At 38.7% G+C, this 27,718-nt stretch overlaps 1 protein-coding gene across 2 annotated transcripts in view; it reads right to left on the bottom strand.

The window, feature by feature from the left end:
• Positions 1-507: 507 nt before the first annotated feature.
• The window catches only part of LOC311089426 (nucleolar protein 12-like), a 40,584-nt gene continuing 13,373 nt past the window's right edge, over positions 508-27,718 (bottom strand). Inside the window, exons 1-5 of one of the 2 annotated variants that reach the window (XM_084124108.1) lie at positions 4,570-4,690; positions 2,605-2,710; positions 2,472-2,520; positions 1,506-1,713; positions 508-1,331 (exon numbers count right to left, since the gene is read on the bottom strand). In XM_084124108.1, the coding sequence (XP_083980234.1) occupies positions 1,130-1,331; positions 1,506-1,713; positions 2,472-2,520; positions 2,605-2,649 (504 nt within the window). In that variant the 5' untranslated portion in view covers positions 2,650-2,710; positions 4,570-4,690 and the 3' untranslated portion in view covers positions 508-1,129. Of the gene's footprint in view, positions 1,332-1,505; positions 1,714-2,471; positions 2,521-2,604; positions 2,711-4,569; positions 4,691-27,718 lie in introns of those variants that run through there. The other variant, XM_084124109.1, reaches the window with a different exon arrangement.

The following is a 27,718-nucleotide window of genomic DNA, read 5'->3' as shown; positions in this document are numbered from 1 at the left end:
CACTCACAGTCGAGATAACCGAGTTGCTTGGCAATGCTACGCCACACATCGTCTTTCAAATCGTTGTGCTTGTAGTTTGTGATCGGCTGAAGCCTTTTCTGTCGCCGCAAAAGCAAAAAAAAATAAAAAAATAAAACTATCGCGCAAATTATTCGTGCGTCAAAAGTGTGAAAGGACCTTTACTGTTACCGTTACAGTTATCAGTAGTTATTATACAGTTATCATTAGTTATCGTTACAGTTACATGTATCGTTAGTTATTATAGTTATTGTTATTGTTATCATCAGTTATTATATAGTTATTGATACAGTTATCATTATCGATACTGTTATCGTCATGGTTATTACATAGTTATCGTTACAGCTGTTATAGTTATTACAGTTATTACAGTTATTATAGTTTACATTTACATTTACATTTAGTCACTTAGCAGACGCTTTTATCCAAAGCGACTTACAAATTAGGACTAGATTAAGCGAGTCATCATGAAGAGGCAAAAACAACAACAACAACGCAAGAAGTGCTCAAAATACGAAGTTCAGGCATTATTCAGAGTAGCATGAGCCCGATAAGTGAGGTTTTAAAGGGAAAGGTTTTTTTTTTTTTTTTTTTTTTTTTTTTCATGAGGTTAAGTGCTCACGGAAGAGATGGGTTTTCAGCTGTTTCTTGAATGTTGTCAGGGATTCTGCATTCCGGATGAGGGTGGGGAGAGCGTTCCACCAGCATGGAACTGTGAATGAGAATGTTCTGGAAAGTGATTTTGTGGCTTTCTGTGATGGAACCACGAGACGTCGCTCGTTACTGGTAGGGATGTAGACTCGTAGGAGTGAGTGAAAGTAGGAGGGAGCTGAGCCTGTGATAGATCTGTAGTTATTACAGTATTATAGTTATAACTGTATTTTTACAGTTATTATAGTTATTACAGTTATGGTTATGGTTGTGAACTTGCCTAATGTGGGAATGAGAGTTTGACACTGTAGAATGAAAGGTTTCTTTTTTTAATGTCCGTTTAAAGCATCAACATGTAAACACACACACACACACAAACACACACACACACACACACACACAGAGCGGCGAGAGTTCTCATGAGTGTGTTGCATCAGTCGCTCCACGAGTCTGCCGCTCCTCAGTCCTGGTGCCGCTCGTTCCGGCCCGTCTGTCTGCGTCTCTGAGCTTTGGTGCTTCTGCCCTGACGGAGCTTGTTGTCTTGCGCTGATGCCGACTTCCTGTCGCTCTGGCGGTTTCTGCGCCTCATTTCCTTCTTGGACCTTCGCTTGGTGCTCTTCTGTTTAGTGAGGCTGTTGAGTGACGCCGTGAGGCTCTGGATCCTACAGAATCACACACACGACAAATCTGAATCATCTGAATCACTGAGTCAATGAATCACTGACTCATCTGAATCACTGAGTCGCTGACTCATTCAAAGAGCTTTACAACACGATCTGAACCGCCTTCTGGTGTTTGTGTGTGTGTGTGTTAGCGAATGATGACAGTGATCATACTTCTTGGACAGCAGGGGGTTTCCGGCGACCTTGGGGAGGGCTGTCGTCTTCTCCTCGCCGTCCCGCTCTTCTCTCGGCGGATCCAGCATTCTGCCTGCTGATAGGTCGAGGTCGCTGATGGTCGTCATGGTGACGGTGTGGTTGGGATGATCGTACTGAACGCTCTCCGTCGTGGCCGTGATCACGTCCTCCAGCTCGTCGGCCTCGTCTAAACACACACACACACACACACAGAATCTGTAAGTCAGCTACACCGTTTACTTCTGAATATTATATTTCATTCTGGTGCGCTTAACTTTATCGCTGCTGTGTAATAGTAGCCTATGCCATTCACCAGCTAAACATATCCTGTTCAATGCGTTCACAGTCTCTTTCACAGCCATCATTTGTAGTAGCCTATACACAAACTGTTTGCTCAAGCGTAGCGATTTCTCAGAGTTCACGCTGTAGCCGCTCCCTCAATCGTGTAGTTCAGTTTTACACATTTATTGTATGTCATTATGCCAGTATCAGTACTACAAACACACCTGGCGTCATGGTGTCGACCCCAGGATTAATCCGCACTTCATTTAGTCAGGACTAAAAGACTATCCAGTGTAATCTTACATCTGATGACTTTATTCAGTTTCTGTAGGATTTCTGAATACCAGTGTTAGACCAACACAAACACTTTACTTTGTATTTCTCTTTATTTTTCACTTTATTCTATTGTATTTATTTTTGCTACTTTTTTCAATGTAAAGATTGAAATCGAGCTTCCTCGTGTTGTTAACTCTAAACAACAACATTACCCCACTGTAAAAACACATCGAGAGAGCAAACATGAGGTGAGAGAAATGTAATAAACAAAATCCCCCCATGAGAATAACCTAAGGGGGATTCCCCAAAACACAACTCAGGCCCTGACACACACACACATATAGACATGTCACATGACCTCTGACCTCACACACACGTGACACTCACCCAGAGCCTGGCGGCGCTCCATCAGCATCTTCAGATACTCTCTGTGTCTCTGGAGGAGGAACAACATCATCATCATCGTCATCTTCTTCAACATCATCATCATCACACACACACACTCATCACACACACACACCTCCTCTCTGACGCACTTCTGCTCCTCCTTCAGTTTGCTCCTCATCTCCTCCAGCACTGCTTTCCGACGCTCCAGCTTCCTCTTGTGGAAACCCGTCAGGAAATCCCTGACACACACACACACACACACACACACACACACACACACACACACACACACACCTTTAGACAGTAACTCTGTGTATATACTGTGACATTATACAAACACACACACCTTTACACAGCAACTCTGTGTGTATAGACTGTGACATTACACACACACACACACACACTCTCTCTCTCTCTCTCTGTGTGTGTGTGTATATATATACTGTGACATTATACAAACGTGTGTGTGTATGTATGTTATTGTTTATGTGTGTTATGCACAAGTATTGATGTATGGGTATACACAGTGTTCGAATTGAGGGGGGGCTGGGGGGGTCCGGGACCCCCCATAAGCATCAAGGGACCCCCATAAGGCCCAAATAAATTACCTCGGGGGGTCCCCTGGTTTTTCATTAAAACTAAAATAATAGAAACATAATTTATTAGGTAATATATATATATATTTTAAATCAAAGTATTGCGCTGCCGCTCCCATTAGAAAGTAATTCAAATTAGATTTGCGTCTGAAAAGACGCTCAAGTGCGCCACACGCTGTTTTCTGAAGGAATTTACAGACTGTTGAATTTATAAACAGACACATTTTATTTATTGTGCCATTTATACACCAAAAATAGTTTTTTTGTTTTTTTTAAACCCCTTGGGTAGGATTAGGGGTGTGGAGTACGTGTGTATTACACGCCATAAAGTGCGTATCATATGCACGCAAAAACTATTTTTGGCGAATAAATGGTACGAGAAATAAATTTCGTGCTATAGATACGCACTTTCACGAGAGTCTGGCAGAGTGGATCCTCACGATGACGGTAATATAATATGTATATATAAGATAATATCTTTTATGATTGTTTGGTAATTTACAGATCTGAATACAATTTCGACATTAACTCTTGTCCGGGACACGTGCGTGTGTTTATTAAGGGACAAGTGAAAGAGAATTGAAAGAGAAGGGAAGGGAAGAGTTTGAAGGGAGTAAAGCCTCTGTTTAGGCTGGAAATGTAATTTTGACAAAAGAAGAACTTTTATTTTAAATAAATCTTAATTTTAAATCAGCCTACTTCAGTGTGATATTTTATCATATTATCATGCTTAACACTGAGAATTTGAATAATTGAAATGTGATGATCAGATGCAGATATCTAAATCAGAGAATATCATATAGGTTCGGGAGGTTGGCGGGTGGATTATTTATTTTTAACAGCAGATTCGGGGGACTCAAAGTGCACCAGATTAATGAATTTATCTTTAAAATGTGCTCATCTGCTTCCTTCATCCGTCTTCAGTCATTGCCTCGATCTCCAATCCATAAGCATTTCACAGATTCTATGTACACTAATTGTATAAAACAATTCTGTCACCATAAGTTATAAAAATGAACTAGATCAATGTGATTAATGCCATTCATAGTTTCCATCCTTATGTTGTGTCTCCCTCTAGTGGGCAAGCAACATTTATTTATTATACGCGTTTATAAAATATACATATAACATTCATGCATTTATAACATTTGGAATTTTTAGAAATTTTTACTTTTATTTTATAATATTAATTGAATATTAATTAATATTAACGACTCACTAAAGCAAAAAATTTGCAAAGACGATCGTAAGAAAAGAATAAACAACTAATCACTCAGACCTGGAATGCAGCTAATTAATGAAAAGGTAAGTGTGTTTTTCTATTTGTTTGTTCTTTTGCATGAATTGTATCTTTTAAAATTGAAAGAATGAAAGAAAAACTAAATAAAAACAAACAGATAACAGTAACACACAGTATTTCGAATAAATGATAAACACAGAGTAACGCCCCTTTCACACATACTCTGTTTGCAGTGTGTATGCGGTGTGTATATTTCCCGTACCCATGTTATCAGGTCAGAGCTTTCACACTGCGTGCGGATGCGGTCCGGCGATCCGTTCCAGGAGCGGTGTGTATACAGCAGTGCAGAGATCGTTTCCACACCGAGTCTATTTCTGCTGTGCTGCAAACGCTGAATTAAAGTGACAGAGATTGACCTGAAAATGCAGTAATTTCACCATAAATGTATTTAATTAAATACTCCTATTTTTCACAGTCATCTTTTTGCTTTAAGACCAGGGTAAAGCAAGGAAAACTACAATTTACCTCAACAAGGCGACATTATGAACAACACTCGTCTCATTCGTGGAGGTGGAAAAACAAGTTTTTTGTGACATGCAAGATGCATTGTAGCCTATTAAAATTTAAATGCAAAAGAAAAGACATGAGAGTCGGCTGTTTTTGTCAATTTTAAGTTTTAATTTAAAATGTTTGCGATTTTAATATATGTACATGATTAAATATTTGACCCAACTTAATATAAGTAGAAGTAATGCATGGAATAATAGCCCTACGTTGTTTAAATTGACCCTTCGCTAAGCCCCGCCCTCCTTAGTTACTGTTGCTACGCCTGTCAAGCTTTTGCGCCTGGCACGTCTATTACAGTATGTATGCACCGGTTTCGATAATTAGTCATTTTTGGCGAACAAGTGAAAATCAAGACAAAAGGGACTGCAGTATGCATTCGAGGGATATATCCACGACATAATATGCAACCGATTAAAGGTCAGCGTATGAGGCGCTGCTGCTTGTGCTGGGACCTAACGTTCTAGAGTTTAGCTTCAATTTTGTTATGAACTGATTAAGTTTGCATACCAACCTTTTCCTTGGAGATCTCCGGCAAGCCCCCTGATGTTCCCTCCTTTTACTAAATACCTTTTACTTTTACTAGAACTAACACCGGGAGAGTCGCGATCGGATTGGGGTACTAGGCCGTCGATTAACAAAATGCTGAAATATATTTTGAAGTAAGTTATGTCAGTGAGCCTCCTTCTTGCCTTTAATCACACTGCTTGATCCACGAGCTGGACAATAACTTTATTCTAGAGCTGCTATAAAGCCAAAACACTTTACTTTTAATTTCCTATTATCAATGTAAAGCTGCTTTGGAACAATCTACATTGTTAAAAGCACTATATAAATGAAGATGACGCCCGGCATTTCTCCCCTTGGGTTTTAGGTTTCGGGAAGGGAACAAAATCCACCACCCCGTCCAAACTTTAAGGGTACCGGGTATCAGATTTGCACAATCCATACGCACAGCGCTTCGGCATGTTTCCCGAAGAGTGTATGTGTACAAAGAGAATCGCAATGCTGACAAAAACTTTCTTTTAATAAAAGTTGCTGATAACTTCTGGATTTGAAATAAAAATAGTGAGTCTGTGTTTGTGGTACAGCCGCGGATCAGTCACTGCAAATCACAATCTCTCTACATTTAACGCCCGCTAAGTATTCTCCACGCTTGTAAACAATGGGGCGGTACTTCCGCCTACGTCCAGCGTGACCTTTCCAACATGATTACGTAATGCCTGGCGCGTCGCACACCAGCACAAGACGAACAATTGTGGTTAAAAAGTATATACATTTTTATTTGTTTTAGAAAATGAGTGATCGTTTCGCTAGATAAGCCCCTATTCCTCAGCTGGGGTCGTGCAGAGCCCTTTGAAGCACTTCAGAGCCCTTTGAAACTGCATTGATTTGGACTTCAACAGTTTGGTGACCGTTGAAGTCCATTGTGTGGAGAAAAATCCTGAAATGTTTTCCTCAAAAAACTTAATTTCTTTTCCACTGAAGAAAGAAAGACATGAACATCTTGGATGGCATTGGGGTGAGTAAATTATCAGGACATTTTCATTTTGATGTGAACTAATCCTTTAAGTAATGGGGGAATGTAGTGTTTGTGTATTAGTCAGGAGATGGCGCTGTAGTCCACATGTTGTCACCTATAAAAGGTGTAGAGTAAGAGTTGAAGTGTGTTGTACATGCTGACCATTATGTAACATCTGGCACTGTTGGATTGCTTTAGGATTTTAATAAATCTTTAAGAACTTTGAGAACTTTCTTGGCCTCATGCTTACCAGGATTTAAACATTACAACATCAGCAATTGCTGGAATACTGGAAATCTCTGAACACATCTAGTGTGTGTAATCAGAAATGTCCTGTATCTGATCATCTCTGTGCATCTCGAGTGTATGTACGTGTACGGGGTTTTCACACACCTTAAGTTTCACTGAAATGTCCAATTAAAACCGTATTGGGGACAAATGTGGGCAAAGTAATTATTATTTATTTAAAAAAAAAAAATTTCCTTAATCTGAGCGGTACAAGACTTGGCTACTTTTCCTAAGTTTGCCAGCTGAACACACACAAGAAAAATTGACTCGATTCTACAATGTTAAGTCGGTGAAAAAAAAAAAAAAAAAAAAAAACTCCTTAATCTCGCCTTCGTGGACAGAAATGGGCACCCATAGGAATGAATGAATGAGAAAAACTGTAATTCAGAGCATTTTTATTTATTTTTGTCAAAAAAAAAAAAAAAAATCAATAGATCCAACACAGTGTGTCATACATACACACAAATGAAGGGGTGATCCTGTACAACATTCTCAATGTGGCAAACACTCACACACATACAAACACTCACACACACACACACACACTCACACAAACTCAATCCAACTCGCGCAGTTTTCTCAAGCCCTAACCCGGCCCCAGCCCGACAACATCTGCAATTTATCAGCTCGACCCGACCCGAGACCAACATCAATATCACTGTAAGCTCTCTCTGACGCGCGCTGTCTCTGCTACACACACACACACGCTACTAAGAGGTAAAATTTTATTATAGGCCTCAAACATAACTACCACCACCGACAATTATGCCCACAAATATTAATACAGACTGTCCATTACAGAGAAGCATAAGCATGCGGTGGAGAATATTATACAGCCAAATGTGATCCAGCAGTAAATACAGATTTACTCTCTACACTCTCTCTCTCTCTCTCTCTCTCTCTCTCTCTCTCTCTCTCTCTCTCTCTCTACACACACTCTCTGTCTCTCTCTCTCTTTACCTCCTCTTTCCTCTTACTCTCTACACTCTCTATCTCTCTCTCTACACTCTCTCTCTCTCTCTCTCTCTCTCTCTCTTTACCTCCTCTTTGCTCTTACTCTCTACACACACACTCTCTCTCTCCCTGTCTCTCTCTCTCTTTACCTCATCTTTTCTCTTACTCTCTACACTCTCTCTCTCTCTCTCTCTTTCTCTCTCTCTCTCACTCTCTGCGCATGCGTGGGCGTTTGTGGAGCGTGTGTGAGAGCTCGAGCTTTGAGCGTGTGTATTTGTTTTTTTCTTTTGTGTTTTCCTTATATATATTTTCTATTTTTTACTTCTAAGTTGTTTATTTGATTTAGTATTTATTTTGTGTGTTGTTTGTTTGTGCTGCCTGCTTTCTTAGAAAGCATGGCAGCTCAGGCTGGGACGGGGCTTGATGTCCTCACACGCCGTCATGGAGTCAAGATTGTATCCGTGGCGAGTGTGGAGGCTTGCTGTCTGGGTGTAGGAGAGATTGTTGGCCATCAAAATATTCTCTCCGCATCCAGAATGAATGGCGCGACCGTGATTTTTTTGAATTCGGTGGAAAAAGCAAACGAGGTGGTTGCGCGAGGTATAATCATTGATTAAATACTTACACCTGTGTTACCGCTGTTGTTACCGTCAAAAAAAGTCACAATATCAAATATCCCTCCGTTTCTCAGTGATGATATTTTGAAACAAGCGCTTTCACGTTATGGAAAGTTGGTTTCGCCGATAAAAAAGATTACGATCGGGTGCGAATCTCCTTTATTGAAACATATTGTTTCATTTAGGAGATTTGCATTCATGATCATCAAAGATGACGCAGAATTGGACTTGGCACTAAATTTCCGTGTGGATGATTTTGAATATGTAGTGTTTGTTACTACTGACAAAATGAAGTGCTTTGGATGTGGTAAATCGGCCATTTAATCCGTTCATGTCCCGACAAGAATGCAGCTGGAGGTAGTAAGGATAGAGTTTCAACTGAAGATACTGCTGTTAAACCGGCTGGGGTCGGTCTGGCTGAAGCAGTGCCGACCGTAGATAAATCTGCTGGGGAAGGAACATCTGTTGAGGGGCCTGTGGAAGCTGGATCGACCTCGACGGAATCAGTGAATGAAGGTAGGGATACTTCAGAGACTTCTGTAGCTGCAGAAACTGGGTTGTTGAACAGTGATGTAGAAAACATGAGGGATGATGATGTGTCTGACACAGAAGCAGAGAATAGGATGTTCAAAGTACCAAAAAAAAGAAAAAATGTGGAAAAGATCAGTAATGCAAAGTGTTTTAAAAAAGGAGAAGTGTTTGAAGATCAGAAAGAGTCAGAAAGTGAAAGTGAAAAGTCTGACTCAAGTACAGTGTTGTCACAGATTGAAGGTATAAGCAGAAGTTATGATGTTGATGACATAAAACGTTTTCTTAATACCACTAAAAACAAAAGAGGTGTGATTGTAAAGGAATATTTCCCTGATCTAATGCAGTTCCATGACAAAGCCAAAAGCCTAATAGCAGACGGGTGCCTTTCAAACAGGGAGGATTATCGTTTGAAAAAGATTGTGAGGAAAGTTGGCACGGATTTAAATGAAAATGAAGACTAAGAACATTAGTAATCTGGTTTTGCTTGTGTTTTTTTGTTTGTTTATTTATTTCACTATGGCTGAAGTGAGGATTGCCTCCTTGAATGTTAATGGTGCTAGAGATTATAGAAAAAGAGCTGAGCTGTATGAAATTATCAAACAGAGAAAAATAGATGTCGCTTTGATTCAGGAAACGCATAGTGACGTGAACAATGTTAATGATTGGATGAAGGAATGGGAAGGTTTATCTTTTTTCAGCCACAACACCACTTTAAGTGGAGGAGTAGCAATATTATTTGCTAAAAACTTTAATCCAAGTTCATATCAAGTTAAAGAGTTTTTGAAGGGTAGACTTTTAAAAGTGACAGCACAAATGGAGAATTATAATTTTGTTTTTATTTGTGTGTATGTCCCCAACTCAACAATTATAGGATGTTGTTTTTAGATACACTATGTTCTGTTTTACAAGATGTTTCTAATGATGATTATTTATTTCTGGGAGGAGATTTTAATTGTACAGTGAGTAATTGTGACAGAAATCATATTGAACCCCATATGCCTTCAAGAAAACGTCTCATTCAAATAATAAATAAGCATGAGTTAAGTGACGTGTGGAAGTTTTATCATGAGGATAAAAGACAGTATACTTGGGCACATGCACGTGATAATGTCTTATCTCTGGCAAGATTGGATAGATTTTATGTGTTTAAGCATCATGTTGGTATTTTTAAAAATTGTTGTATTTTTCCTGTTGGTTTTTCAGATCATTGCATGGTGCAATGTTCTTTTATTTTGAATTCTGTCAAGCCTAAAAGTGCTTACTGGCATTTTAATTTAACTTTGTTAGATAATAAGGATTTTATACACACTTTTAAATTGTTTTGGGCTGATTACAGAACAAAAAAAGAATCTTTTCAATCAATACAAAAATGGTGGGATTTTGGCAAAGTACAAATTAAACAGTATTGTCAGCAGTATGCTCACAACAGCACCAGAGTTTTAAATCAGTCAATGAAAGACTTAGAGAATGACATAATTAAGATACAGGAATTGGCAGAATCAACAAAAAATGGTTCTTTTTCCCTTCCTCCTGGCTTAGTATGGAAGAAAGGAGGCTTTAAATATTTGGGTGTTTTTTTAGGAGATGAAGCAACTGTGCAAAAAAATTGGGAAGGAACTCTTGAAAAAGTTAAAGGTCGACTCGAAAAATGGAAGTGGTTAATCCCAAATATGTCATACAGAGGTTGAACTTTAGTTATAAATAATTTAGTGGCTTCCTCTTTATGGCATAAGTTAACCTGCATTGATCCTCCTTTGCGTCTCTTAGTTTTGTTTTTACCTAAAGAGGAAGGAGGACAAGGATTGGTACATCTTCAAAGTAGAGCAGCAGCTTTTCGTTTACAGTTTTTGCAAAGACTTCTTAATGGTTCAATAATTTCAAGCTGGAAAGTAGTTGCATGTAAAATACTACAAAATCTTGGAAATTTGAAAATGGACAGAAATCTTTTCTTTATGGACTTGTCAAAACTGAACCTCAATGGAATGCCTATTTTTTATCGGAATGTTTTTAAAGTGTGGAACATGTTCAAAGTACAAAGAGAAGGACATTTTGAATCTCTTCACTGGCTCCTTGAAGAACCGCTAATACATGGAGCACGTTTTGATTTAACACACAATGACTGTACAATTCCTGGACTCACGGAAACACTTGTGGCTTCCAAAATATGTACAATGGGGAGTCTAGTTAACTTGACAGGGCCAGACTTTGGGAACGTGGAAGAAGTTGCTTTGAATCTGAAAATTAAGTCTAGACGATTTGTTTTTCAAATATTAGAAAAATGGAAACAAAGACTTACTTCTGATGAATTGAGACTTTTATCAGATTACTGTGAAAAAAAAAAATGTTCCTAATGAAAAAGATGTATTATCCGAGTTTTTAATTTTTCCTGTGTTAGATGATGTTTCAGGAATGTTTTTAAGCTCTGGAAAATCCCTATGTCTTATTTTTTTTTCAAGTACTGGTAATTTTTTTTATAAAGCTTGTGTTCTTGTTTTTAACAAAAAAAGTGCTTGACAAGAGGGTTGATACACCATGGCGTAATGTTTTAAAACTATGTGATGATGATAAACCAGAATGGAGATCACTGTATAAGCCACCTTTAAGTAAAAGAGTTGGGGACATACAATGGAGACTTTTACATGGTGCAATAGCAGTTAATGTTTTTATTTCAGTTTTAAACCCTGATGTCACTACAGAATGCCCTTTTTGTTTAAAGAGAGAAACTGTTTTTCATGCTTATATGGATTGTTTTAGGCTAAAAAGGTTGTTTAGTTTATTACATAATTTATTTTATAGTTTCAATGAATCTTTTTCTACAGACGTATTTATTATTGGTTTTAAATATGTTAGAAGAAATAGGTTTATTTGCCAGTGTTTAAATTTTCTTATAGGTCAAGCAAAGCTGGCAATCTATATGAGTAGAAAAAACAAGATAGAAATGGGTGCAGATCAAGATAATAATATTCTGTTTTTAGCCACAGTTAAATCCAGAATACTCATTGATTTTCGTTTTTATGAAATGAAATGGTGTAAAAATGAGGCTCTGTGCTCTGTTATTGATGGAAAAATATTTTTTTCTCTTCTGCTAATGTAGAAAGTTTTTTTGTTTTTCGGTTTATTTTGGTTTTCTTTGTGGTATAAAAGGTAAATGTAAAATGGTAAATGTTGTTTTGTTGGAAAAATGGTTCATGTGAAAAATTGTAATAAAGTCTCTTTCAAAATTCAATTCTCTCTCTCTCTCTCTACACACTCTCTCTCTCTTTACCTCCTCTTACTCTCTACACACACTCTGTCTATACACACACTCTCTCTCTCTCTCTCTCTCTACAGACTCTCTCTACACTCTCTCTACACACTCTCTCTCTCTCTCTCTCTCTCTCTGTACGCATGTGCGGGCGTTTGTTGAGTGGAGTGAGTGGTGTGGTGAGTGTGTGGTCTTTTTTTTGTGCCCGCTGTGGCTTTAAAAAATACTTTTTTCTCCCCCTTTTTTGTGTTGTTTGTGTTTGTTGTGAAATTAGCAGAGAAACCTAACTGAGCGCCTGCCTAAACCAGTCTTCGCACTGGGAAGCATGGCGACTCAAAGAGTTAATGTTCTCGATTCACTCACGCGGCGCCACGGTGTGAAGGTGGTGGCTGCGGGGAGTGTGGAGGAGTGTAGTGTAGCGGTCGGTGATGTAGTGGGTCATGAATGTGTGTTAGCGGCGTCCAAAATGAATAATTCAATTGTACTGTTCTTAAATACAGTAGAGAAAGCGAATGAAGTCGTTGGAAAGGGAATAAATATACGTGGTTTATTTACTCCAGTACTACCTCTTTCTACTCCCGCTAAAAAAGTCACCATTTCAAATGTACCCCCCTTTATTAAAGATGAGATGTTGATGAAGGAATTGTCACGCTTTGGCAAACTGATTGCTCCCATAAAGAAGATCGCTATAGGATGTAAATGGGGGTTAGTGAAACATGTAGTGTCGTTCAGGCGTTTCACGTACATGATTCTGAACGGAAATAGAACTGATCTTGACGTAAATTTTAAATTTAAAGTGGATGATTTTGATTACACCGTTTTTGTAACTACAGACACGATGAGGTGTTTTGGTTGCGGAAAGTCTGGTCATTTGATCCGCGGGTGCCCGGAAAACAGCGCTCATCACAGTGGGCAGAATGATGGTGAAAAAGGTAACGCTGTGCAGAATGGAGACGGAGAAGTCGCCAGTACTTCCAATGCGCCGAATTCTAGTGGTCTAAAAATAGTGTCTGTAGAAAAAAATTTTGCATCTGAGCTAACTAGACAAAGCGTTGAAATTGATGAAAGAAACGCAAATAAATCCGAAATTGTAACCTGTGAGAGTATTGAAAGCAACATTATTGATTGTGGAGAAGCTCTTGGTAACACACAAACGACGATAAATCAGGTTTCTGATACTGAGTTACAAGTGGAGAGTGTAATTCAAAATGAGGATACATTAATGGATATGGATCAGGTTGTTTTTAAAACACCTCTGAAGAGGAAAAAAATTGACAAGAGCATGGTTTTGAAACAGGCTAGAAAGAATCAAGTAGAGAATAAAGTGGACAATGAAAGCAGTGAGAGTGAGTGCTCTGATTCCAGTGGTTCCGTTTGTTCTCAATCCAGTTGGTCATGTCTTGAATATGGAGTAGATGAGATCAGAAAATTCTTGAAAGTGACCAAAAATATGAGAGGAGTGAAAATTGATGATTATTTTCCAGATCTCAGAAGACTTCTGGAAAATATTAAGTGTTTAATGAGTGAAGGAAGATTTGCAGATAAAGAAGTATATCGTTTAAAAAAAATCGTCACAAAAATTCAACTTCAATTGAATAATGATGATGAAATGGTTTAGTATTTATGCCCTTACTGGATGTATTGCTCTCTGTGCTGTAGTTTCTTTTTCATTTTTATTTATGAGTGACATTCGCATTGCGTCTTTAAATGTGAATGGGGCTAGAGATTGCAGAAAGAGAGCTCAGATATATGAAGTAGCGAAACAGAATAAAATTGATGTCCTGTTTTTACAGGAGACACATAGTGACGTGAACATTGCTGTTGAGTGGGCTAAGGAATGGGGAGGTCTTCTTTTTCTAAGTCATAATACTTCACTCAGTGGAGGAGTTGCAGTTCTGTTTAATAAAAATTTTGCTCCCTCATCTTGTTCAGTAGAGGAGATTGTAAAAGGTAGATTGTTAAAGATAAAAGCTCAATTTGAAGATCATGTTTTTGTTTTTATTTGTGTATATGCACCAACCTCACAGATAGAAAGAATGTTGTTTTTAGATCAATTGAGTACAGTAATAGAAAAATGTGATAATGAAGAATTTTTGGTTGTAGGAGGAGATTTTAATTGTGTCGAAAGAAATATAGACAGGAATCATGTAGAACCACATATGGCTTCACGCCGAAAACTGATACAAATGATAGAGGGGAATGAGCTTGGTGATGTATGGAGAAATTTTAATCATGATGTCAAACAATACACATGGACGCATGCTCGTGAGAATGTGTTGTCAATGGCACGATTAGACAGATTTTATGTTTTCAAACATCATCTTAGTTTTTTTTGTAAATAGCTCAATTCTTCCAGTAGGTTTCTCTGATCATAGTTTGGTTGTGTGTAGAATGATTGTTAGTTCTGTTAAATTAAGTAGTTCTTATTGGCATTTTAATGTGACATTGTTGTCAGATTTACAGTTTAAAGATGTTTTTAGTTTTTTTGGGGAGTCTTTTAGAGAACAAAAAGATCAATTTCCCTCTTTACAGGATTGGTGGGACATTGGGAAAGTAAATATTAGGCAACTATGTCAACAATATACTCTAAATGTCACAAGAGTTTTAACTCAGTCTATAAAGAAGTTAGAAGAGGAAATAATATAAATTCAAGTTTTAATTCAAGAAACAGGAAATCAAGACCATTTAGATTCTCTTTTCATGAAAAAATCAGCCTTGTCTGAATTCTATAAAAGAAAGACCCAAGGGGCATTGGTCAGATCACGTTTCCAGGATGTGGAGCAGATGGATGTTCCATCAAAGTTTTTTTTCGGATTAGAAAAAAAGAATGGTCAAAGACGGTATATTCAGAATTTAAGGTCTGAAGCTGGGGTTCTGTTATCAGACCCAGTCGAAATGAGAAAAAGAGCAGTAACATTTTATGAAAAGCTTTATAGTTCTGATCATAGGATAGATCAAGATATTGATGGTGGTTTCTTTGAAGATCTGCCTAAATTATCAGAAAGTGCCAATGCAAAACTTAGTGAAGATATAACTTTAATTGAACTGAATGAAGCTCTCCAGAGTACGCAAAACGGGAAAGTTCCAGGGTTAGATGGGATTCCTTTTGAATTCTATAAAGCATACTGGAGCATAATAGGAGAAGACTTGCTTGCAGTTCTTAGTGATAGTTTGGTCTGTGGTTTTTTACCACTTAGTAGTCGGAGAGCAGTTCTTACACTCCTCCCAAAGAAAGGAGATTTGAGTGATATTAAAAATTGGAGACCTGTGTCTTTACTGTGCTCTGACTACAAAATTCTGTCTAAGGTATTGGCGATTAGATTAGGGAAAGTTTTAGATGATATAATTAGTCCTGACCAATCCTATTGTGTGCCTGGAAGATCTATATTTGATAACATTTTTTTAATCCGAGATTTGATGGATTTTTCAAAGATTTGTGGTGTTAATTTTGGCTTGATTTCCATTGACCAAGAAAAGGCATCTGACCGTGTAGAGCATGATTATTTATGGAAGACTCTAGATGCCTTTGGTTTTAATTTGGTTTCTAAAGGCTATATTAAAGTATTATATAATGACATTGAGAGTATGTTGAAATTTAATGGTGGCTTGTGTTTTCCTTTTAAAGTTCAGCGTGGAGTGAGGCAAGGTTGTTCATTATCAGGTATGCTCTATACATTGGCAATAGAACCACTTTTGCAAAGATTGAGAAAGGTAATGAAAGGCCTCTCATTGATGAACTGTGAAAGTACTTTTGTTTTATCAGCTTATGCTGATGATGTTGTTGTAATTGTAAAAGAGCAAAATGATGTGAACCTCTTAATGAAAACTTTGGATGATTTTGAAATGGTATCAGCTGCAAAAGTGAATTGGTCAAAAAGTGAAGCTGTTTTGGTGGGAGAGGGGACAACAGTGCCCCCCAAACTCCCTGGTGGTCTGACATGGAAAAAAGATGGGTTAAAGTATTTGGGAGTTTATTTGGGGGACGAGTCTTTTCAATTAAAAAATTGAGAAGGGATGATTGAGAAAATAAAGGGCCGCTTGGATAAATGGAAGTGGATTAAGAAAATATTTTTCTATAGGGGTCGAACCCTTATTATTAATAACCTTGTTGCTTCATCTCTTTGGCATCGACTGACTTGTGTTGACCCACCACTACTTTTTCTTGCCAAGATACAATCGATGTTGATAGACTTCTTCTGGGATAAGATGCACTGGGTGATCCATAACATCTTGTACTTGCCAAAGGAAGAAGGTGGACAAGGACTTGTGCATCTACAAAGTAGGACAGCAACATTTCGTGCACAATCTATACAACGTTTCCTGACAGGCCCAGAGTCTGTAAGTTGGAGACCAGTGGCAAGTGCTATTTTAAAAACTGCTGCAGGTCTAACTCTGGACAAATCCTTATTTTTATTGGATCCAAAAACTTTGAATGTGGAGAAATTTCCAGTTTTTTATCGGAATCTTTTTAAAGTATGGAGTCTTTTTAAACTCCAAAGGATAAGCAATCCCACATCGTTGTATTGGCTTTTGGAAGAGCCATTGCTTTATGGTGCAAGACTGGACATTACTAATGCATCAGTGTCATTGACAGAAGCCTTTGTAAAGGCTAAGGTGGTGACTCTTCGTCAATTAATGAGTCTGGCAGGACCAGATTTTATTGAAGTGGATGCAGTGGCAACACAATTGGGGTTTAGATCCACTCGAGTGGTTGAAAAACTATTACGAAAGATACAGACTATCCTTACAGTGGAAGAGACCGATTTACTCAAGAAACATTGTGAGGGAGAAATTACTCCCAATGATAAAGATTTTTTTCCAAGGTTGATGGTTTCACCTAATTTAGAGGAGGAAGGTGGAATTTTTCTGGAATCAGAAAAAGTAGTGGTCATGGACTTTGAAGAAGTGAATGGCAAGAGATTGTATAAGTCATGTGTGAAATGTTTTAATAAAAAAGCATTAAATGGAAAAACTGATACGCCTTGGCAAATTGTGTTAGGTTTGGATGATGTTTTTAAGCCAAATTGGAGAACTTTTTACAAGCCACCATTAAATAAGTAAATTGGAGATTTGCAGTGGAGGATTTTACATTGTATTATTGCTGTAAATGCCTTTATATCTGTGTTGAATCCTGATGTAGGTCATGAATGCCCATTTTGCTTACAAAGGGAGACTGTGTTTCATGTTTTTATGAGTTGTCATAGACTTAAGCCTTTATTTGAAGTTTTACAAAATTTGTTTAAGTCTTTTGATGAAGATTTTTCAATGCAAGCTTTTATCTTTGGTGTTAAATATACAAAGAGACGACAGAGAGAGTGTCAGTTGTTAAATTTTGTTTTGGGCAAAAGTAAAATGGCAATATACATGAGTCGGAAAGATAAAATTGAACAAAATCAGGAATTTAATCTGGTGTCTATGTTTGGTGCCATGGTGAAGTCAAGAATTTTGATTGATTTTAGGTTTTATAAAGCTACTTCATGTCTTGCCATGTTTGAGGATGTTTGGTGTTATGGAGGAGCTTTGTGCTCTGTTGAAGATGACAATCTTTATTTTACTCAATTTATGTAATTTATTTTAAATAATTTGTTTTTAATGTTTTAAAACACTTAATAATTTGTAATAAAGGTGTTTTCAAATTCATTCAATTCTCTACACTCTCTCTCTCTCTCTACACTCTCTACACTCTCTCTTTACCTCCTCTTTCCTCTTACTATCTACACCTCTTTCTCTCTCTCTACTCTCTCTCTCTCTTTACCTCCTCTTTCCTCTTACTCTCTACACACACTCTCTCTCTCTCTCTCTCTCTCTCTCTCTCTCTCTCTCTCTCTGGTAACATATTTCATATATGCTGGGCACAATTAATGGTATAAATTATAATCATCTCATACATCTATTTTGTAACTATTTTAAGTGTAACCATAACCATATTTTGTCATTAAACCTTTTCGATTACAAATAATGTGCTAACTGGTTTTGATTTGGTATTGACTTTGAAGTGCTTCATATTGCAATACAATATCATCACTCTCTACAGCAACGCTCTCCCACATATTAAGCTATTGTAACTGCGCTTATTTCCGTCGTTGGTATAAGTGGCAGTGGGTGGAATAGACAAGAAATGTGCAGTTTTCTACCATCTTGCTGACAACGTTTCTTTAGTCATTCGGCAGTCTTGCAGACTGATCCCCTGCAGGAAATCCACCCTTACAGGATATTCTTAGAATTACTGCTAGTTTCACTTCAAAGAGAGTGTGTTCTCGCTCAGAGTTCCCTCGGCGGCCAGCGGAGAACCTCGAGAATGTTTGTTTAAGTGTTGTATTGAAACCGATGTGTTCTGTTGCAATAAACATAAAACATTCTGTGCCTCATCAAAAGAGCTCTTTTCCTCCTCTGACTCAATAGTAAGACGAGTGACTATATAAGCGAAACCTCTCCCCCGGGAGATATTTGGTAAAGCGGAAGCTCGGCTCAACTCCAGCTCACCTGTCACCTGTCATTCTTTTAGGTGGCAATGTTACGTAATGTTAAAAATAGATTATTTTAGAGAAAAATCTCATCAGAAGTCACGCTTTAAAGGAGAACTCCGGTCAATTTTAACATTGAGCTCATTTTTTTGTAAATTTGGAGTGCTGTCAGTACAGAGAACAATGACAAAAATCGGTGTTGCCTACACCGTGTTATCCTCTTTTTAAAATTTGTAATCAGTAATCGATTGTCGAGTTCACGCGCATAGGTTTAGTTACCTATGATCACGCGCGTGAACTAGACAATCGACTACTGTGGACTTAGACCGAAAACAGGAAATAAATACAGGTATGAGCGCTGGCTGAATTAACATCACTTTTATTAATATCTTTCACATCTACTGTAGTCAGATTCACCTGTGTTCACTCTGAAGGAATCACTCACATGGCTGGGCACTTGTAATGACACATCAAGGATGTTAAGAGGCTAAAAGCAGGTTTAAAACGTGCCCCATTGAAGTCAACAGGGTGCAAATTTTAAAAAGAGGATAACACGGTGTAGGCAACACCGATTTTTGTCGTTGTTCTCTGTACTGACAGCACTCCAAATGTACAAAAAAATGAGCTCAATGTTAAAATTGACCGGAGTTCTCCTTTAAGGGTAATAGAAGCCGACGGAAAGAGAGATCGAGACGAACGGGAAATGTTAGAAATATACATGAAAGAAGAATGGATTAAGGCAAAATCAAACGTGATGAAACTGACAATTTATTTAATTTAAACAGTTTATTGAACAGCTGAATAATGATTATTTTTGGCCTTGTTTCTGCAAGGCCGGGTTTTTTGTTTTTCTTGCTTTGCCCTATTGAATCCTGATCTGTCCCTGCCGTGGATGCTCTGTCTGTGGTTTGGACATGGCGAGCCAATCATTTACATTTAGTCATTTAGCAGATGCCTGTCACAGTGTCTGGTTGGTGTTCCCTGGGTGTCCACTAGAGGTCTCTTCCCCATACCGTCACCACCACATCATGAACTGCATTTCCCATAATCCTTTGTCTGAATTCATCACTGATCACTGCACACAGCTGTTCCCACTCACATTGTTTGTATCTGTCTATTTATACCCTGTCTGTTTCAGTTATTGTCATGGAATCCTTGTTTGATGTCAGATTGCACTTCTGAGTTCCATTCCTGTTTTGTTTCTTGTTTTTGGACTGTCTTTGTATGGATTTTGACCCTTTGCCTGGCTGGTTTATGATTACGGATTACCCCATTAAACTGCACATGGATCTTACTCTTTTTGTGTGCATCCCGTGACAATGCCTTTGTCCAAAGCGACTTACAAATGTGGAATACAGCAAGCGAGTCATCATGAAGAGGCAAAAACAACACAAGTGCTCAAAATACAAAGTTCAGGCAATGCTTAGAGTAGCATAAGTCAGACAAGGGAAAATAAAAATTATTTTGCTCACGGAAGAGATGAGTTTTCAGCTGTCTTTTGAATGTTGTCAGGGATTCTGCATTCCGGATGAGGGTGGGGAGATCATTCCACCAGCAAGGAACCGTGAATGAGAATGTTCTGGAGAGTGATTTTGTGGATTATCATCTGGTTAAAATGTGAGAAAGAGCTGTGTCATCAGCAAAGCAATAGTAAGAGAAACCATGAGCCTGTATGATGTGTCCCAGTGATGTGGTGTAGATGGAGAAGAGGAGGGGTCCAAGTACTGAACCCTGGGGAACCCTGTGGTCAGTTGATGTGCTCTGGATACCTCGCCTCTCCATGCGACCCTGAAGGATCTGCCTGTGAGATTGGACTCAAACCAGTGGAGTGGAGTACCTGTGATACTCAGGGATGAGAGGGAGGACAGAAGGATCTGATGATTCACAGTGTCGAAGGCAGCAGACAGATCCAGGAGAATGAGAAATGATGATTTGGAAGCAGCCTTCGCGATCCGCAGGGCTTCTGTGACCGACAGTAATGCAGTCTCGGTTGAATGCCCTTTCTTGAAGCCAGATTGGTTGACATCCAGCTGGTTATTCTTAGACAGGAAAGATGATACTTGGTTGAAAGCAACTCGTTCAAGTGTTTTCGCTGTGAATGGTTGTAAGAGAGAAAGGTCTGTAACTCTCTGAGTGATGTGTTTAATGTGGGTTTTTAAGCAGTGGAGTCACCCGAGCCTGCTTGAATGCTGTAGGGGAAATGCCAGTATGTAGGGATGAGTTGATGATGTGTGTGAGTGCTGGTAGAAGTGTGGGAGAGACGGCTTGTAGAAGGTGTGAGGGGATGGGGTCTAGAGGGGATGGGGTCTAGAGGGCAGGTGGTTAGGCCAAAACTCTGGACCGATGCCAGAACCAGCAGAAGGGCAGTCTTTAAATTCATCAACTGGGTTCAGAGATGATCACGGCTCTATTGTGGTCAAACTGTGAGTTCTCACACTCAGCAGTAACATGTTTCCAGACCTCAACAGTGAGATCACAGCTATGAAAACACTACGGAAATCATGTAATGTCACACTTAGAGCACAGCCCACTGACACCTCGCTGTAAAGAGAAATCTATTTATTATAAACATTCTCATCATCTGGCAATGGAATTTTGCCAAATATTCCTTTCTTAAAATTAAACTGAACTAAAATAATCGTTAATGGAACCCAAAATATATTTTTTTACAGTTCCCATCCCTGATCATTATCTCCTTTGTTTCTGCAAAACTGACTGCAGTCTCATAATTACTGCAAGCTGACAGGTAATTAGCATCTTAAGAGAATAGAGGATTTAATGAGAATGATCTAAAAGAGTAAAACTGTCCTCATTTTCTAGCCTGCACTGTGTTTCACAAACAACAGTCTATTTTAGCCCATTATGGCTCATGTCGGAAGTCACTTTTAGGAATTGAATGGCTTAGATCAGAACTATTTCACAATGACAGTATGTATGAAGCCAGAGTCAAAATTAATCTCTGAAAGTTTTGTCTGTTTTCTCACCTGAACTCTTGACAGTGTATGTGTCTGTGGTCTTGACTTTTATTTTATTTTATTTTCAATTGCTATTCGAATTTCACCATTTTATTTGAGTAAACTACTTAAAGTTTCTATTTCACTTACAAGACTTTGTGGTTATTTTAGTCTTTTTATAAGCACACCAATATTGAGATAAGGGTTTATTGAAATACAGTTAATAATATTCAGAGGCTACTTAGAGAGATCTAACAATAAACTAACCCAGGACCCCTCCCGCTTAAATCTAAGGGAGAGGGCGCTACATGTGTATATGTTAAAGCAGGCGTTCTCAACCCTGGTCCACGAGATCTAATAATAAACTAACCCAGGAAGTGGTCTACATGTGGGTGAAACATGTCTGAGAAGTGCATATTGTGAACCGCACTGGCTCAACACACATCTACTCTGAACACAAGGATATTCTTTTGCACACGAGAGCATTACTGTTAGTTTCACTTTCTTATTTTAGCAGTTTCCTGCATGCCATTACATTCTAGAAATAAAAGCATTACATTATTAGTGATAAAATTGTTCTGTTACTTAAAAGTGACTCCTGAATTATGAAACAGTTTTTAAAGTATTTTAAAAGTAATTATTAGCATCAATTCCAGTTTGGTCAAACAGAAAGTATATGCACACACTACATGTGCGTCTCTAAAGAAGAGATTAATCTGTCTCAGGGAGTGTTTCTACACATCACATGGATTATAATGTGCTGCTTTACTCTGAGGAAGAAAGATCAGGGGCCGGTTGCATAAACCTCAAAGACTAGTCTTACAAGTTAGACATCAATTTATTTTATTTAAGACGGTTCATAGCTTTTTTAAATCAGTTACATAAAAACGTAGATGAGCCTTCTTTGATACCGAACACTAAGACTGACTGCCCCTGACTAACTGCTAGTAGGTCATACTAGAACTTAAGACACTGTCTTAACATTATGGCTATGTTTATGCAACCGGCTGCAGATCCAGCCTCCTTTATTAACACTACAGATGTTCTGGAAGATAGATCTGGAATGTATTTCTCAAGCACCACTGATTTAACTTTCGCCTCCCTGAACATCTGGACCACTGTCTCAATGGTGTTATTAAAAGCCCGGAAGACTTTTATTCCTCCTTGAGCCCCAAAAGGTTTACCCACAGATGCCACTCAATGGCAACTATTGCAGGAAGAGAGCGGCCGATGGCTCAGGACTTCAGGAGGTCTGTGGAGCGCCGGAGCTCCAGGACTGCATCTGGAGACACTCCCTCGCCTTGATGAGGTCCTTCATTTAGTTGGCTTGCAACATCGCCTTGGTGTGCAACAGGAATCGCCTCCAGCCGGGCCCACTGCCACACATGCCTGGCAAGAATCACTCCTCTAATCTATCTGGAGGAGACTCCTCTTTTCCACCGGCCATGGCAAGGGTCATCATGTCCAACTCCTGGAGAGAGGGAGGAGACAGGCTTACTTAAAACATCATCTCAACTCTCCTCAGAGATATACCGGGCCAACAACATGCTCTCTGCCAGATCGGACGGGCCTGCCGATGCTTCTGGTTTGGGCATGAGGAGCTAGCGGCTGAGTTTAGAGAAAGGCAGAGATCCGTCTCAAACTCCTCCGCCAGCTCCACCTGTGAGCCTCATAAACAAAGCAGTGGGACTGGACCGCTATGTGCAAATGCTTTGCTCCCATCCCTCTTAAAGAGAGCCAGGCGGGAGCGGAGCTTCTTCACTGTGAATCGATCGCACTGAGTACAGCCAGACCCTCGAGAGTTAACCCAGCGTGCTTTGCTCCAAAACAGATCACACATCATCAGGCGTAGTGGATTTCAATGACGTGATGCACTTTTTAACCCAGCTAGCCATCTGTGTGACACTTTTACAGACAAACAGCTTTCTGAAGACAAAAGAGCTGATGATGTTTTACAGCCTATCAGGGCACCTGTGATGTCATCTGACTGATGTAGCCAATCAGAAATCTAATTTCTTCTTCCTTTCACTGCTCGCCTAACAGACATTTCTTGCTGGATGAAGGACCTTCAACTAAACCTTGCTGAGACAGAACTGCTCATGGTGTTGGCCAACCCAACACTTCATCACAACTTCTCCATTCAGCTATTGATGATCAGTTGAACTTCACAGACCACAGTGCTAGAACTGCAGATTTGCCTTATACAACATTAGGAGGATCAGGCCCTTCCTATCGGAGCTTCACAACTCCTTGCCCAAGCGCTTGTTCTCTCCAGACTGGACTATTGTAATGCTCTCTCCTTCCAGCATCACTGTCAAACCTCTGCAACTGATCCAGATGTTGCAGCAAGAGTGTGTTTATCGAGCCGAAGAGACGCACGTCACTCCTCTCCTCATAAACCTGCGACGGCCGCTCACATCAGATTCAAGGCCCTGATGTTTTCCTACAGAACAACCACTGGCTCTGCTCCTCTACACCTAAACTCACTACTCCAGACCGATGTGTCTCCAGAAGCTTGTGTTCTGCAAGTGAACGGTGTCTTGTGGTGCATCATCTCAAAGAGACACAGAATCACTTTCACAGACCTTCACCTGGACTGTTCCTGCTGGAGGAACGACCTGCCGAACTCAACCTGAGCTGATGAGGCTTTAGCCATCTTCAAGAAACGGCTGAAAACTCATATATTTCATCAACACTCGACCCATTAATACTCACACTTACTATTCTGTATTACGATACATTACGAGCTCATGAAGGGGAACAAATATCTCAGGAAAGGAGACTTATTAAACACAACTGCAGAGGTTTTATTAAGAAAATTATAGCAATCATGAAAAAAGATGCTAAAAACAGGAATGAACAGACAAGATCCAAGAATCCTCAAATCAGCTCCGTCACACAGAACTAGGGCTGTATTCTTCCAGTCGATTAGTCGATTATTTGGTCGATACGTTCTGGCTCGACCAAAATTCTGATTGGTCGTTTTTTTGCCGCGTTCATTTCATTAGTTTTGTCGCGTTCATTTCATCAGGTGGAAAGCACTAATTGCTAATGGGGGTGTTTTCAGAGCACCCCTGTTTCACAGGTAACAGTCTGTCTTCAGAACACCCCCCTTGTTTTCACTTCTTTTGGATTAGCCCAACTCACCGGAGAAGACGGACAGATTGAAGAAAGTAGGTTACTAGAAGGTTTGCTGAATATTACTTGATCTGGTTTGTTTAATAAATATTATTTTTTTATTAAAGTGGACGTGCCTTTTGTGTTTAAAAGTAAAAGCTTTAAGTTAATAGTCTATTCGTGTCTCAGCCGCGAAGCTGAGCTCCTATGTTCAGCCCATAGACTGTAAAAAAATAGGTTCAGCCTCACTCTGTGCGAGCTGCACAGAGCGGCTGAAATTATAGAGTCTGTCAGTTATTATAATACATATGACAGAAACAATTGTCTAAATTATGTTACATATTCCTCAAAAGTTCTTGTCATGATATCACTAGTTGACAACATAGTACTATTTTCGGAAATCATAGGCTATGATATTGCGCAGGTGCACGTGATGCAACGCTGTCAGAGCCGACAGTGTCAGACTCATTTCAGTGCAAATTAATTACGTCAAAAACGATTTAATACTGCAAATAGCCTACTAGGGGGTATAATGTGTTACTTTGTTGTTTGAGTATACTGTAGAAAAGACTATGTTTTATTAAGATGAAAAAGAGTTTTGACATTTTTTTTGTAAAATAAAAGTCAGAAATTAAATTGGATCCTTTATTGTATATTTACTGCACTTACCCTGTAACTACACAGAACAAGGGGGTAACAAGCGCCACTTTAATTTACAGCCCGCAGGAGTTACACTTACCCTGTAACTACACAGAACAAGGGGGTAACAAGCGCCACTTTAATTTACAGCCCGCAGGAGTTACACTTACCCTGTAACTACACAGAACAAGGGGGTAACAAGCGCCACTTTAATTTACAGCCCGCAGGAGTTACACTTACCCTGTAACTACACAGAACAAGGGGGTAACAAGCGGCACTTTAATTTACAGCCCGCAGGAGTTACACTTACCCTGTAAATACACAGAACAAGGGGGTAACAAGCGCCACTTTAATTTACAGCCCGCAGGAGTTACACTTACCCTGTAACTACACAGAACAAGGGGGTAACAAGCGCCACTTTAATTTACAGCCCGCAGGAGTTACAATTACCCTGTAACTACACAGTCGAAACGGGTAACAAACACTACTTGCTATGTAACAATACGAAACAACACTATTTGCACAGTAATTACAGAGAAAGGTACTCTTATTAAAAAAACAAAACAAAAAAACTTTTAATTACACAGTATATTTGCCCTGACATTTAAGTGTCATTGCAATACAATGTGATAAGGTAAGTACTAAGTACTACATGGTACGTTTTAAAATCATAGCAAAAACTAATTTTTTTGGCTTAACGTTAAGTAGTTTAGTAAGAAAAGCCAATAAATAGCATTGCCAAAAAGTTTAATTTACAACCCACAGCTGTCAAAATTACCCTGTAACTACATTGCAAAAGGACATATTTTGCCAGAAATGTGATAAAAACTTTTATATACAACAGACGTACAATTTTTGCCTGGAATATATACAGAATAGGTACCTGTTAGTTTTAAAATAATTACATTATAAATAATAAGTATATCTGGTTGTACCCCTTTATTACCCAAAACTTAACATATTGTTCCCTTATACCTACACGGAGGTACACTATAATTACAGAAACGTACACCGTAATTTCGATTTACTTACGAAGTTCTTTGCAGGTTGTATATCTGCTTGTTACCCCTTTATTACCCAAAACTTAACATATTGTTCCCTTATACCTACACGGAAGTACACTATAATTACAGAAACGTACACCGTAATTTCGGTTTACTTACGCAGTTGTTTGCGGGTCGTAATATAAAGTGTTACCTAGTTTTTTTACTAATTCATTTAGGCGGACAACAAGGCTACCAAGTACTGCGCACAGTGCGCAGCTAATTAATTTAACGTTTTTTTTCTAACGTAATTTTTAGTCGATTTTAGTTGATTTTTAGTCGAAAAATTCAGGACTTCAGTCGACCAAGATTTTCTTTGGTTGAGTACAGCCCTACACAGAACAGAGAGAGATTATACAGTCTGAGTCTGTCCATTACTGTATTAATATTATATTTAAAGCAGTTTACATATTAAGCACAAGAAAATGACATTCAATACTGTAGGCTAATATCTATAAAACCCATATAAATCTAAACATGATTATGTCACTATAAGTGCTCAGAGTTTTTTCTCTGTTTTCTGAGAAGAAGAAAATAAAACAATGAACAATCCTCTGTAAGTTTTTGCTATTGTAAATATTGCTGCAGATTGGCTCTAAACTCATCAGTATTTTATTCTAATATTGTCGGCATCTCTATTTCCTCTGGGTGCTTCGAGTCCTTCCTCCCTGCAAAATAAAAGCATTGACTGACCTCTCGTATGTGTTTTTATCATGATTGCAGATTGTTCCAGATCAGATGAGTGTGAATCATCAGATTGTGTGCGGCTCAAAACTCACCAGCTCTTCTTGCACAGATGATCTGAAGAAGAATCACAGTAGGAGCAGCAAACACTGCGATCTCAACAATAATCACAATCACTGCAGGAAACATGAGAGGAAGAAGAGAAACTGTACATGACTGAAGTCAAGGGTATTCAACTATCAACAGTTATTGATGAAGCATTTACAGACTGACTGATAGTTTAACCCTCTGAGGTCGGCAAACGTGCCGGCGCGTTTTGCTGGATTTTCTTCACATTGTAGCACAATAAACTTAAATTACTCCGTCATTTATGGTCATACAGAAAAAAGAAATATGAAAAAACAATCTGTGATATTTCTACTTTTGTATGTGTCCACTTACAATCAAATCAAAACATTGTGCTTTTGTAAAATAAAGAAAATAAACAGGGTGTGCGTTCTGCCTCTCCGTCGCGGTGAACTTTTTTTTCTTGAGCACGTCTATAAACTGAAACCAAACTCAGCGAATACCTGTCACACATTTATGAGCCATATACCTTTATAAACATTTAAGTGTGTACTTTTAAATGATTGGATTCAAACTGAAAACAAATATTCTCTGTTTAAGTAATTTGTATAAAACCAACAAGATGTCCAGTATCTCAAACGCTTGCTCATTATTTTTAATTTGGCCACGCCCACGCGCACAAAAGAGATTCACATGCAAATCTCCACATGGAACGCGATCACGC

This window comes from Abramis brama, assembly GCF_963993115.1.
Source record: "Abramis brama genome assembly, chromosome: 1".
NCBI classification, from domain to species: Eukaryota; Metazoa; Chordata; class Actinopteri; order Cypriniformes; family Leuciscidae; genus Abramis; species Abramis brama.
This window is presented reverse-complemented; position numbering and strand designations above follow the sequence as displayed.